Here is a 13312-nt window from a genome sequence, read left to right as displayed (position 1 = left end):
TCACCATACCTCAACGTGCTGCCCGATGACCTGCTTGGTTACTCTATGAATGCGACAAATGCAATCCATGACCTGATGCACGACTACCAAAATTCAGCGTTGAGAATGTGCCACGCACTGGAGTGGATGGAGTCAAACCTCTGCGTGGACATGGCTTTTCAGACTGCCTTTTCATTGGCGGCGGAGATGTGCAGTGCTGTGCCTGAGTCTCCTACCCTGGAAGTGGGTGCGGACGGGGCTCGGAGGTATACTAATTCACTGAACGGTGCATGGACGATTGGGACGCATAACTTTTCAAACGACAATCCCAGGCACACTACATCCAACATAAACGCGGGGCCATTGGCTAACAGATCTGAGACTTATGCCCGGTTCCTATATTCAGAAAACGATCCGTTTTGCTTACCATCGGTACTCTTCTTAACCAGGCGTAAGTCAAAACCGTTTCTATAAAAAACGTTTCGTAAGCTATGTTACCAGTGACTCGCTACCTACGGATGGGAGGACCACAAACAACGAATAGTTAAGATAAAGTATGGGGATGACAGTTCATAGTGTTTCTATATTATTTTTGAAACGTCAACGAACTGTCAAAGCTACTTGTCGTTAAACATTTTGTTACCGCCCAAATTGCGTCGGTTGCGTGGTAGTATTCTCCAAATTTTGTTTATTAATTAATTGCAATGTCTAGTTCAGACAGTTTAAGTGACCTAGAAGGCTTATCCGACTGGAGTACTTCGGATTCAGACGAAGAAAGTAATCGTAGGAGTTATAAAGTGAGAGTGGACCATTTTAACACTTTAGATTTTTATGAATTCCAAGTAAGGTTTCGACTGGATAAAACATCAGTGCAACAGTTACTAGATGAAATATATCCTTATTTAACAGTGAAGAGCACCAGGTATGTTATTTGCACAACCTTAAACTCACAAAATAATAACACAGTATCATTACAATTTATTGTGCTGTATCTTATTAACTTTCAACTGAGTTACGTTTTATTTTTGTCGCAGAAATCACGGCATCAAGCCTCTTCACCAGCTCCTACTGACTCTAAGGTTTTATGCATTAGGCACGATGCTTTTGTCGGTGGCTGACTTTGCTGGTGTATCTAAGGCATCGGCGTGCCGCATAGTGTACGATGTTAGTTGTGCTATTGCACAATTGTATAACAAGTACATATATATGCAAACTAACACTGAGCAAGATTTTTATGAAATTGCAAGATTTCCTCGGGTTCTTGGTGCACTTGATGGCACACATATTAGAATACAATCTCCTTGTAAGTACTTAATAGCTTTTTTAAATTAAATTTAAGGTTTATATTTGCAATTTTACTGAAAACATTCTCATTTTATGCAGGCTCACACACTGGGGAAGAATTTCGGAATCGAAAAGGCTACTTTTCATTAAATGTACAAGCTGTATGTAATGCCAAGTTATTATTTATGAATGTTGTAGCCCGTTGGCCTGGTTCAGCTCATGATGCCACCATATTTAATAATTCTGAACTTCGAGGTAGGCAGTAATACATTGGTTTTCATTAGACTATAAGCCGAACACCACACTTATGTAATTTACTTCTTCCAGCTCAGTGCGAAAGTGGATTGTACGGCACCAAATGGCTGCTTGCAGATAGTGCATACCCTCTGAAGCCATACCTATTAACACCTTTATTGAACCCTCAAAGTAGAGGTGAACAGCTTTACAATGTAGCTCACATTAGAACAAGAAATTGTATTGAAAGGCACGTAAATAAATCCTGTAATATTTATACTCATCTGAACAATCAACTCATTTGCCCGTATCAAATTATTAGACTGCTTTCATCCATATTATACTAATATCATACTTGATTAGACATTTAAACATACTTCAATTTTATTTGAATATTTATGTGTACAAGCTATACTGAGGTACCTATTTAACAATGCGAAATGTTACATGATAGTATATATTTTTAGATGTTTTGGAGTGTGGAAAAGAAGATTTCCAGTGATAGGCCTGACGATGCGCTTAAGCCTAAATAGAATCCATGCAGTTATCATAGCAACTGCTGTGTTACACAATATATGTAGATTGCATAAACTGGATGATATACCACCAGAAGTGGAAGTTCCTAATGAAGAAGTGCCCATATTAAATAGTATAGAAGAACCCAATAATACATGTACGGAAAGGGCAACACTAATAATGGATTTCTTTAACAAGTGAGTAGTAGTAATCTACACACTTATGACAAACCAATGTCTTTAATTTGAAATGAGGTTGTACAATAATTACATTATCATTTCATTTCTTTCAGTTTATCTTCTCATGGCCAGCCATTTTCTACTGGATAAACCACAGCCGACCACTGTGCTCTACCTTCCTTATCCAAAATGTCGATTTCAAGTGTAATTTGCTTACCTATGAAATAAAGATATTTTGACTTTGACTTTGAAAATGATTTTGCCAGAATGCTATCTTCTCTGCACAACCACCAAATTATGTCCATACCAAAGCAGAAATGAAAGATGCATAATTACAAGAAAAAAACTGTATTATTTAATTATGGCACAAATTAAAACAGTAAAAAAAACATACAAATTAATTATTATTTACTTTCTTACTTAATTCTAATTTTAAAATTTCAATTTCTAATTCTAATTTTTTTGTTTTCATTTCATAATACCTAGTAATTGCTATGTTCCGAGCCTGACGCCCATCATTGTCTGGTTTCTTGCCTAAAAAAATTTTTTACATAAAATGTTACAGTACCTACAAAAAGTTTACTGATTCGGTTGAGCAACTATATACGGGATGCTAGGCTTCAGTGTTTAAAAAATATTAGGCCGCTGTAATGAAAGCATATGACCTCTATATTTCTATTATAATATAATATTATTATTACACACTGATATTCGAATTTGTTACCTCTCTTAAGTGAGATATTAACAATGAATGGACTGATTTTCATACAATTTTAAACATAGATACCTAATTAAGAACTCGTGCAAAAATGTAATATGCTGTACAGTTCTAATCAAAATATCTTAGATGAAGTTGCAGGAAAAAGTGAACATGAAATGTAGTAATTAAAAAGCATAAAACACTTACTTTTTTTTTTCAAGGGTGCTACTTGCGTTGGCATAGGTGTCCCAAAATAAAACTTCTTTCCATCTTTCGTTTCATTTTGAAACAATCGTTTTTTATTTTTTTCAATAGCTAAAATAATAAAATTTAAATGAATTAAATATTCTTTATTGCACATGAAAATACAATGATGACATAACAGGAATTAATATCACAGAGTAAAACAAAGTACTACAGATGACCTTATTGCTAAGTAGCAATTTCTTCCAGGCAACCTTAATTTATATTTCCAAATATGACGCAAGATTGAGAAAGTTATATTATACACTACCTTTGCTGGGAGTTTCAACCAAGTTCTTATCCTCTTTTGGAACGTTGGGTGTGCCTTCATCAATATAAAAAACTTCTTCTATGGCGAGAGAGTCATTACCATCACCCATCATAGTGTCCGCATTGAGCACCACCCCAACACCATCACCACCAAAAGGAACCTCAAATCCAGAGCATGTAGACCCTAGGAGCCCTGATACCTTTTCCAATGTTTCATCAGGTAGAATGAAATCGGGCTTACCACCACCAGTCTGAGAAGTTAAAAAAATTGAATATTGCCTACTCCAATGCAACCAAAATAAATATATCTTTAATACCTATTTCATTTAATTTACCTTCAAGTGATTTAATCTTATTTGTTGTGCTCTCTTACGTGCGGCCTTTTTCAAATTGTCCCATTTTAGCTTCAACTGTTGTTTGGTTCTTGGGACTGAACCACAGCGAGCATTAAAAGCCACCGTTACAGAGTCCCAAGCTTCCTCCTTATGCTTGTTGGTTGATGCGTTAGTTTCTTTACTTATTATAATTGGGCGACTTTGAATAACATCTATTAAGCAAGCAATATCGTCCTTCGACATCGCTTTGGATTTCTGTAACCATAACATGCAATTACAAACAATTTTAACAGTTCATCAAATGGTTATTAATCAGAAGGCTCCGCTCGCATGTGCTTGGCAAACCCTAAATGATGTTGCAGAATAACGGACTTGTTTTCTTGTACCTACTCTATGTGAATTCACAAGAATAGCACTAAGTATACGTTATTTGCTATGTAATACATCGTAATAATTTTAGTGAGTTTATACATTATATTGTTAATTTCTTTATAATTAAGGATGTAATGTGGATTTAATGGGTGGTGTAACATTCTAAATAAATAATTATAATCAAACAAGTAACTTACCGGAGTAGCATCCATAATAATTACACTTTTATTTTTTGAATATGTTTAACACTGCTCTTTAGTTCGATGTTGTTTTTAAATTCTTTCCGCCAAGCAAATCGCTGTTTGACAAACGTAGTGACGCGACTGCGTTTTGTTTCCTCACCGGTGTCATGTCAAACCTCTTCTAGATCATAATCAATACGTAAAATTGAGTAATACACCACTTTTTCAACTGTTTGTTTGAGTTTTTTTGTAAATGTAGAATAATATTATAGTATATTCTTTTTTAATAAATATCGGCTAAAATATGGTTTTTGGAATAACGAAACGTAGAGAGAATCTGTGAGGTCCATTGGTAAGCGGATAACCGACGACCATCTATCGCAGGTAGTCGGGTCAAAAACAATGTGAAACACATGTTGACGAATGGTTATTGTTATAGTCGTCACAAAATAATAGATCATATTTGACAGCTAAACCAGTCGATAGTATGTAACTTTGAATGCAATCAACGAAACAGTAAATAAGCAATTAATAACTTATTGGGTTTTAAAAAAATACATAAATTTTATTGAAGGTCTATACGTTATGAAAGAAACATATTTCAAGTATTATTTTCGCAGGAATTCCAAAATAAAATCCAATTTTGAGTTACTCCGAAACGTCTTATAAACAGTTACATCTTCAGTCTAATTCTTTTTAATAATAGTGTTGTAACCAATAAGCGCCGACTATCATCGAGTCAAATCGGTTTCACTTTAAAAAAAATGACTTATTTAATTACTAAAGTCGTCACAAAATAATAGATCATATTTGACAGCTAAACCAGTCGATAGTATGTAACGTTGAATGCAATCAACGAAACAGTAAATAAGCAATTAATAACTTATTGGGTTTTAAAAAAATACATAAATTTTATTGAAGGTCTATACATTATGAAAGAAACATATTTCAAGTATTATTTTCGCAGGAATTCCAAAATAAAATCCAATTTTGGGTTACTCCGAAACGTCTTATAAACAGTTACATCTTCAGTCTACAAAGAAATAATTCTTTTTAATAATAATGTTGTAACCAATACGCGCCGACTATCATCGAGTCAAATCGGTTTCACTTAAAAAAATGACTTATTTAATTACAAAAACAAAAATTTTAAAGTGCTTACAAAATTAGACTGAGTATACTAGTATTTATAGTAGACAGAACCGTAAAGTCAGATTTGTATTTCCTTTTCTTTATCGCAAATTCTGAAACGGCAACACTGATGTCGATTTAGCGTCACTCTGCATCGGCGCCCGCGCAGTCTTTCGCCGTCTTGGAAGTTGACTGTACGCTTGGTTATTCGTGGTGTTTTTTCTTGTGACTCGGCTGTGCTTTTGGACTACTTCTATTTTCAATCTCGTTGACCTTGGCTTGGATATTTTGGACTTGATTCTGTGTGAACTCTTTTTCAACATGTCGAAAAGAGGACGTGCTTTAAATAGCCAGACTCGCGAACTGGTTGTGAAATTACACGACTATTTCGAAAGGGAGTCACTTAATGGTGGACCTCTATTACCAGTGACACAAGTGCAAAATCGCGTCGCAAGTGCACTTGGAATCGGCAAAAGAACGGTACACACCATCATACAAGAAAAATATGGGCCTTCCGGCTCTCAAGAAAACGTATTACATACGCCTAGAAAGAGGAAGAAAAGCAAGCCTGTAACAGGTATCGACACGTTCGATGCAGACGCTATTCGTAACCATGTTTATACATATTATACTAGACACGAGTACCCTACTGTGAGTAAATTGTTGGTATCACTTCGAGAGCTTGGCTTATTTACTGGGAGTGCTACCTCACTGATTACAATTTTGAAAAAAATTGGTTTTAAATACAAGAAGTCTGACAAAAGAAATATTATGATGGAAAGACATGATTTAATATTACAAAGAGTTTCATTTTTGAGAGAAATGAATAAAATTACAAATTGGGATAATGTTGTGTTTATCGATGAGACTTGGTTGAACTCAAACCACACAGTACCACAATCATGGACCGACGACACTAAAGCATCCAGCTCGAAAGTGCCAATGGGAAAAGGTGGTCGCCTCATAATTTGCCATGCTGGATCAGCCGGGGGAGGTTTCGTTAATAATGCTTTACTAGCATTTGAATCAAAAAGTACAAAAGAATATCACGAAGAAATGGACGCAAACAAATTTAAAGAGTGGTTTAAAACTTTACTTCAGAACCTCCCCGAACAATGTACAATAATTATGGACAATGCATCGTATCATTCGGTTCAAATAGATCGAGCGCCGACTCAGGCAAATAAAAAGGCTGATTTGGTGGCATGGCTACAGAGGAATGGTGTCGAAGCTGACATGGAGCTATTGAAAGTGGAATTGTTAAGATTAGTGCGAGAGCATAGACCTACAAAACTTAGGTATGAAATTGATGAATTGGCACTTGAGCATGGACATAAAATTATAAGGACACCGCCGTACCACTGTCAATACAATGCTATTGAGTTGATTTGGGCTCAAATTAAAGGTTAATATTTTTGCATTTAATACTGTTATTTTAAATTCGTATATATTAAGACTTATTTTGTACTAGTAGCATATTTTAATAAAGTACAAATGTAAAGAGGTAACATATAAACTTTCGAATTTGTAATATCACTGTGAAGGAACATTACTATTTTACAACAGTGTTTTTTTTTTACAGGCTACGCAGGACGTAATAATACTAAGCCACCGTTCTCCACAAAAAAAATGATGACTTTATTAAAGGAAGCATGTACTAAAGTAACAAAGGAAGACTGGAGAAAGGTGGTGGAAAAAACTAGAAAACTAATAAAAGAAGATTTTGACAGAGATGTTAATATTGATAATTTAATTGAAAACGAGTTAATTATATGGACTGGTGAAACTAGCTCAACAGATGGTTTTGGTTCATCTTCCGATGACGTTGATAAATAAAAAATTCCAATAAGGAGGTCTTTTGTTTTACTTCAGAATTTTGTTATTTACGTACAGGTTATCCTCGTGAACTATGCTAATGTATAACTACAATACAACAACAAGTACAGGTTGCCGTTGTGCTCACTTAAAATACTTACTTATTATTTCTATTAAACTGTATAACGTTTAAATAAATGTTGATTGATATATCTAGAACTGAAAAGCAATGAACAGAAAAATAACCTAAACGATTACAAACTCCTAAAATTTTTAATCGATTTCTCGTGAGAATCGTTTAAACTGGTTACCGATATTGCAGTTCACATCACTATTTACGTTGCGATGACATGTGTCAAATATGATCTATTATTTTGTGACGACTATAATTGCAAAATTTTGGACCAACAACAATTGCACGAAGTACATCATTTGAAAACACATCACTCCAACATTGAAAATCGAAAACAAACTGCGAGAATTACAATTTTACTGATGACTATCTAAAATTAGGTAGGTATACAAACTGATTCGACACAAAAGTAAAATAAATGTAGAATGAGATATTTAATAACTGAAAACAGATATGCACTACAGCGTGTAGATATGACTCAAGCTCATTATTGGCAAATATTGTTGATTAAGAACCACGAGGCCTACAGCTGAGACACAACAAAAGAATGTCAAAGAGAACGTTTTGTAATCACAATAGTTTCGACTAAATCCGTTCAGAATATATAACAGACCATATACAGACAATAATTTTCGATCCAACAACGATCGAAAATAACTAGAAAGAAACAAATTAAGTCACCGAAATTAAAATCAAACCACACAGCTTGGCCACAACAAAATTCCAACCACAAACTAAATACAAGAAATTCCAACGAATATAATATTTTTTTTCTTCTTTCCATAAAGGAAAAGGCAAAGGTTTTACACCATACAGCCAAGTCTTAGTACATTATTCTTTTTTGGACATGAAGTTTAATTATGTTTCTGTAAATATGGCCGCCACAAAGAGGATAGGCAAATTGAGGCGGCGTGCTTGGATTGACTCGGGATTCCTTGAAACGGGCCGATATGGGTATTTTAGTTCGAGATTCGTATAATTTCGCGTTTCAATCTTCGATTAAGGCACAATAGCACTATCCTATTCCACTTTAAACTAGATTTCACAAAATAATTGAAAGTCAAAACAAAAACGACACTTTTCCCTCCAAAAGGTACAGAGCGAATCCAAAATTCCAACGACAAAATATTGACAAGACTTGCGCCTAGAGGTTGGTGATAAATAACGTCTCGATGAAAAAATCACGATGATCCGCCGTCAAATAGTATCACCGTGACTCGTTCCGAAAGAACGACGTTCCAAAGTCACATAGGTGTTCCTCCGTTCCAATAGCTATCCCCCTCACTCACATCACGACATACGTATTTGATACAATGCGCGATCTCCGTTCCGTGGTGACTGAGCGCGCCACTCGTTGTAGTTCTCTTCAAATAGGGCCATTTCGGCGATGGGAGTGAATGAAATAAGATGACTTTCTTTGCTCACTCACAAGAGTCGTAGGTGCTTATTACTACTAAAAAGGGCGGATGAAAAAAATCTGCAGCAGTTATTATAAACCTATTTATGAACAAAGTAAAATATTTTTGTATATTTGTTTTATTATAGGAAGAGTTGGTATTTTATATTTATGTATAATCTACTTTGTGTATTCTACTAGAAATATAACTACATTACACTTTATTGCTATTTTTAACAATCCAAAGATTCGCATTAAATAAGTAACAAACATAATTACATTGAATAGAAACTCAACTTATTGAATGGAATTTAAACTTATTGCAAAGGGAGTGAAAACTTAAATCATTGTATAAAAAACGGCTATAAGTATTAGAAAGAAGCCGCTGGCTAAAACCGTATATCGTGATGTAAGTTATAGGCGTGACAAGGTCACGGAAGTAACAGTCGTGACAAAATCACGATGATTTATCACTGTGATTTTTTTGGAACCGGAACGACGGTCACGGCGATAGAAATGTAACGCTATTCCCCAGGTCTACTTGCGCCGTGTGACCATTTTAAAATCCTCTGATTGATCCTGCCTTAGTGTAGCAAGAAAACTGACAAATCCTGTCACGCTCGCTCTTAGTGCTATGTAAATGCCAAAATACTGTCAACTTCATTTATAATAAAGTAATGGACTAATAATAGATAAAAACATTGACTTACAATTATATGTAAGTCAATGGATAAAAAAGACATTTTTGAATTTATATTTTTTATTACAATAACATTATATGATTATAATATTAGTTGAGGTAAACATCTAAGGGTCGTATTCCAGAACTCTACTTAATACTCAAGTCAGGACTTGAGTATTGCGGTGAACACTGAAAATCATACCTACTCCATTAGGGTTCATTAGGGTCTTTGCCATTAGGGTCGTATTTCCAGCGCTTGAAATCATACTCAAGTCTGCTCAAGTCCCGATTTGAGCAATGAGTAGAGTTCTGGAATACGACCCTAAGAGTCGTATTCCAGAATTCTACTCTGTGGCGGCTTTAGACGCCACCTATTATCACCACAGAACACTATAATCTGGATTATCACCGGCTGGCTGAGGCAGTCTCTTTGGACGAGAGTCACCAAGGAGAGTGTCGCACTTGCTGAAAATGTTTGACAGTTTTTAGTTGCGTAAATTGTCATGTTAGCGATTGCAAATTGTTTGCCCGGTTTGATAAAAAGCTATTTGTAAAAACCTCGAAACATTATAATTATATAGCCATTCACGAAGTATACGAGGCCGTTTTATTGTTCGTTAGGGGAGCGATAAATTCCCCAAATTGGTGACCCCGACGTGATTATCTCGGTGGCCTCGAACATTTGCGTGAAAGTCGGACTTTGATTTTACGTTTCTCAAGTAATAAAAGTTTACAAAAATTTCAAAATACAATGAAGAAGATGAAATAATACAAATTGAAGGCCTCATACTCCTTTCTAACGCTCGCTGGAGTTTTCATGGAGGACCGGCTCCGACATTTGTCTTTGCCTTACAAAATTAAGTAACTGTAATAAACCTACTTTATGTAATAGACGGCCTTAAGCCAGATTGTTCACTTTTAGTTCTCTAAGAATCCACTAGATGCCATTGACCCATTTGGCGTTATTTCTGAATCGCGGTGTTAAGGTTTTCCCTCGAATGGTGACTATTCGAACACAATTTTGTTAATGGGAAGAAAAGGGGTTATGAGTCTTCAGCTCGCCCTTTCTCCAGTGGCGCAGTCAAGGCAGAAAGAACCTCCCTCCTTTACATAACTTAATTATTTGTTGCACATTTGGTGACACAATGGTTAATGTTAGAAAAAATCAATGAATAAATTAAGTTTCGACCTGTATTAATATTGAAAGATGACGAGTGGTAAGTTGTGGTGTGGACGTACCAGTGCTCGGCTTTGTTTATCAATAGCTAATTTAGGTTTTCTTCATACCCGCGACCGGCCTAAGTGCGAGAAAGGATTGCGAACTCAGCACGCCCCGACCGGTAATTTTACAATTAACAACCAAGTGCTCTGATAATAATTCTATTTAAGCTGCTTGTTAATAATGCGAGTTATGTGCGATGTTAAAAAACACGTCGATATGGTTCATCACAGTGTTTCTAACAATAATGATCAAACTAGCGATTCATCAGCAATCGATAGATTAAACAAAATCATAAAATGTTAGAATCCCCACAGAGCGTCAATCCCCACAAAATCCCCAATCTATTTGAAATTCCCCACAATTTGGGGAATTCCACACAAATTGGCAACGCTGGCTGCATTACAACTCTGCAGTGCCCACAGAACAATGCAGTGCCACCCAATTCACCAATACTTTTCTAAGCAGTTTTTTTTACAAAATTAGCGTGCACGAACGCTAATTTCCAGACGCTAGCTAACTAATGCTGTAGGATGAGTTTCTTTAGGCAGACGCAGATTTTTTACGATTTCATTATATTTGTTTTGATTTTCATACAAAATAAGAGTTAATTAGTATAATTTTCAGTGTTTTTCAAAAATTATTTTAGGAATTTTCAGCCGAGCTGCTAACGACGGCGACGAATCCACAATTTTAATCTGGTCACACTGTCGGTCAAGCCGCAAGCGTTAGGTTAGAGCAAAGTATAGATTAGAGGCACAAACCATCATAAACCATGCACAAACTAATAAGAGATTACTAGGTAATTAGAGGTTACGTGGAACTGTGGAAGTGGTGTTATATAATATTTATTACTTAAGATAATATTTAAAGTACTACCATTAAAGTAGCAGTGTCATGTATTCATACTAAGCTTAGTACCGAGTTGCTGTGAATGTAAAACTTGTTATCTATGTATTGGCCATAATGTACGCAACGTACATACAGACGTAAGTCTTTTCAAAATCTATTCAGCAAAATTCTAACGATCTAAGCACCCCATTCGACAAGTATTTGTTTATCCAGGTTTTTAAACACAATAGGAGGTATCTTTTTTCTGACACGCTAGGACAAGTAAATAACACGTGTTATCTGGAAGGCACTGTAATATCAGATATTTTATAATTATTTTTGACGAGGACCGTAATTATATTTAAATTAAAATTGCAGTTAACACGCCTGGCCACGACAGTTGCAGTGCTGCTCATAGCTTTAAATCGCAAAGATTTGATCGGCACTGGCAATGCGCCCATCATCCTCACACAAGTTAGAAAGTCTTAAACATGTGCCTTTCATATCACGAGCTGTGGTGCCGTGCTTATGTAATTGAGTTTGAAAAGTTTTTTAAAATTATTGCATCTTTCAGAAGTGCCAATTGCATAATATTAAGAAGATACATTTTGTTATACATACCAATTTACTATGCAAAAGCCGAACCTTCTTAGAACTGCTTAACTGCCTCTGGCTGAACAGTTAACATGCCAAATTGCCACGCAGAGGTCCGGGTTCGATTCCCGGGCCGAGAGTAATATTTGTATGGCCTACATTTAGTTCTCTTGTGAGTTTGGGTGTAATTTGTGGTTTTTTATTTGTGTGTCCATGGCAACCGCACTACAGGGTCTCTCTAGTGCAGGGTCTTTTTATTAAAAAACCAATCAATGTCGGATAGGATTTAGAAACAGCAGTTCCTGTCTCTTACACACTCTAGAAAAAAAACATGAGTTGTCTGGATGATGAAACAATGTACATAATATGTAGACATTTATCTTCCCATTAGAAGCACCCTATTCTGACCATTGGTTTTAAATTGGAGAATGTGTTACTCACTTGTAAATATGTGTCACTTTACTGTATAATATCTATATTGCATAGTTTAGGTGATATGAATAGAATATTCACTCAGTAAGTCGCTTGAATACATTTCTTTAAAACTTTAACACACTCAAACTACTGAATTACCTTACAATACAAAACCGGAGCTAAGCACGGACAATATGTAATCGTGACAGGCTGTTAACACAGCGTCTTGAGAGACAGTTTGCTGTAGTGTTTGTGGACACTGTGAAGTAACAATTTATCTAAACCATTGATTTGATTTTATTATTTTACTGTAAAAAACTACTACTCACTTCCAGATACCCAAATATGAACATATGCACCTACACAGTGGAACTCCTGACTATTTTGGACAAGGGCTAGAATCAGTGCAACATGAACGCACAAGGTCTAGGAGGGCCCACCCCAAATGAAATGGGACATAACAGAAAAAGATATGAACATGGAACCAAGCCATGTGAATTTTGACTATTCGTTTTTGTACGAGACTATTGACATAAAGTTACATCCATATTACATATTGTCGATGGACAGGAAGCCCTTCTGAAACTCAACCCTGGTTTGTAGTTTTTTATTTACAATTCTTGTATTTGTTGAAACACTGGTTATATGGAAGTGGATAGTGATAAAATAAGTATAGTTTCACTATGCTACTGGCCATACATTTAGCATACAAACAAATCACAGATATATTTTCTATTTACTAACATTAAATCTATATATCGAGTTCTTAGGTTTTCGCGATTGTTACACATAGGAAATGAAAC

General features: G+C 35.5%; 3 protein-coding genes across 3 annotated transcripts; 2 read left to right on the top strand and 1 right to left on the bottom strand.

Annotated features, from left to right (window-relative positions):
• Positions 1–370: 370 nt before the first annotated feature.
• LOC113229693 (putative nuclease HARBI1) lies at positions 371–2400 on the top strand. Its single transcript, XM_026463379.1, has 6 exons — positions 371–901; positions 1014–1282; positions 1363–1518; positions 1591–1747; positions 1965–2210; positions 2306–2400. Exons 1-6 carry the CDS (start codon positions 684–686, stop codon positions 2340–2342), a joined length of 1083 nt encoding a protein of 360 aa, XP_026319164.1. The 5' UTR covers positions 371–683; the 3' UTR covers positions 2343–2400.
• Positions 2401–3395: 995 nt separating this feature from the next.
• LOC113229682 lies at positions 3396–4001 on the bottom strand. The gene is made up of 2 exons (XM_026463367.1): positions 3741–4001; positions 3396–3656 (listed from the first exon to the last, which is right to left on the bottom strand). Exons 1-2 carry the CDS (start codon positions 3981–3983, stop codon positions 3396–3398), a joined length of 504 nt encoding a protein of 167 aa, XP_026319152.1. The 5' UTR covers positions 3984–4001.
• A 2246-nt stretch (positions 4002–6247) lies between these two features.
• On the top strand, positions 6248–6835 carry LOC113229701. The gene has a single exon (XM_026463388.1). It carries the CDS (start codon positions 6248–6250, stop codon positions 6833–6835), a length of 588 nt encoding a protein of 195 aa, XP_026319173.1.
• The last annotated feature ends 6477 nt before the right edge of the window (positions 6836–13312 follow it).

Source organism: Hyposmocoma kahamanoa, unplaced genomic scaffold (genome assembly GCF_003589595.1).
Source record: "Hyposmocoma kahamanoa isolate Upper Pololo Valley unplaced genomic scaffold, ASM358959v1 100191, whole genome shotgun sequence".
Classification (NCBI taxonomy): domain Eukaryota; kingdom Metazoa; phylum Arthropoda; class Insecta; order Lepidoptera; family Cosmopterigidae; genus Hyposmocoma; species Hyposmocoma kahamanoa.
This window is presented reverse-complemented; position numbering and strand designations above follow the sequence as displayed.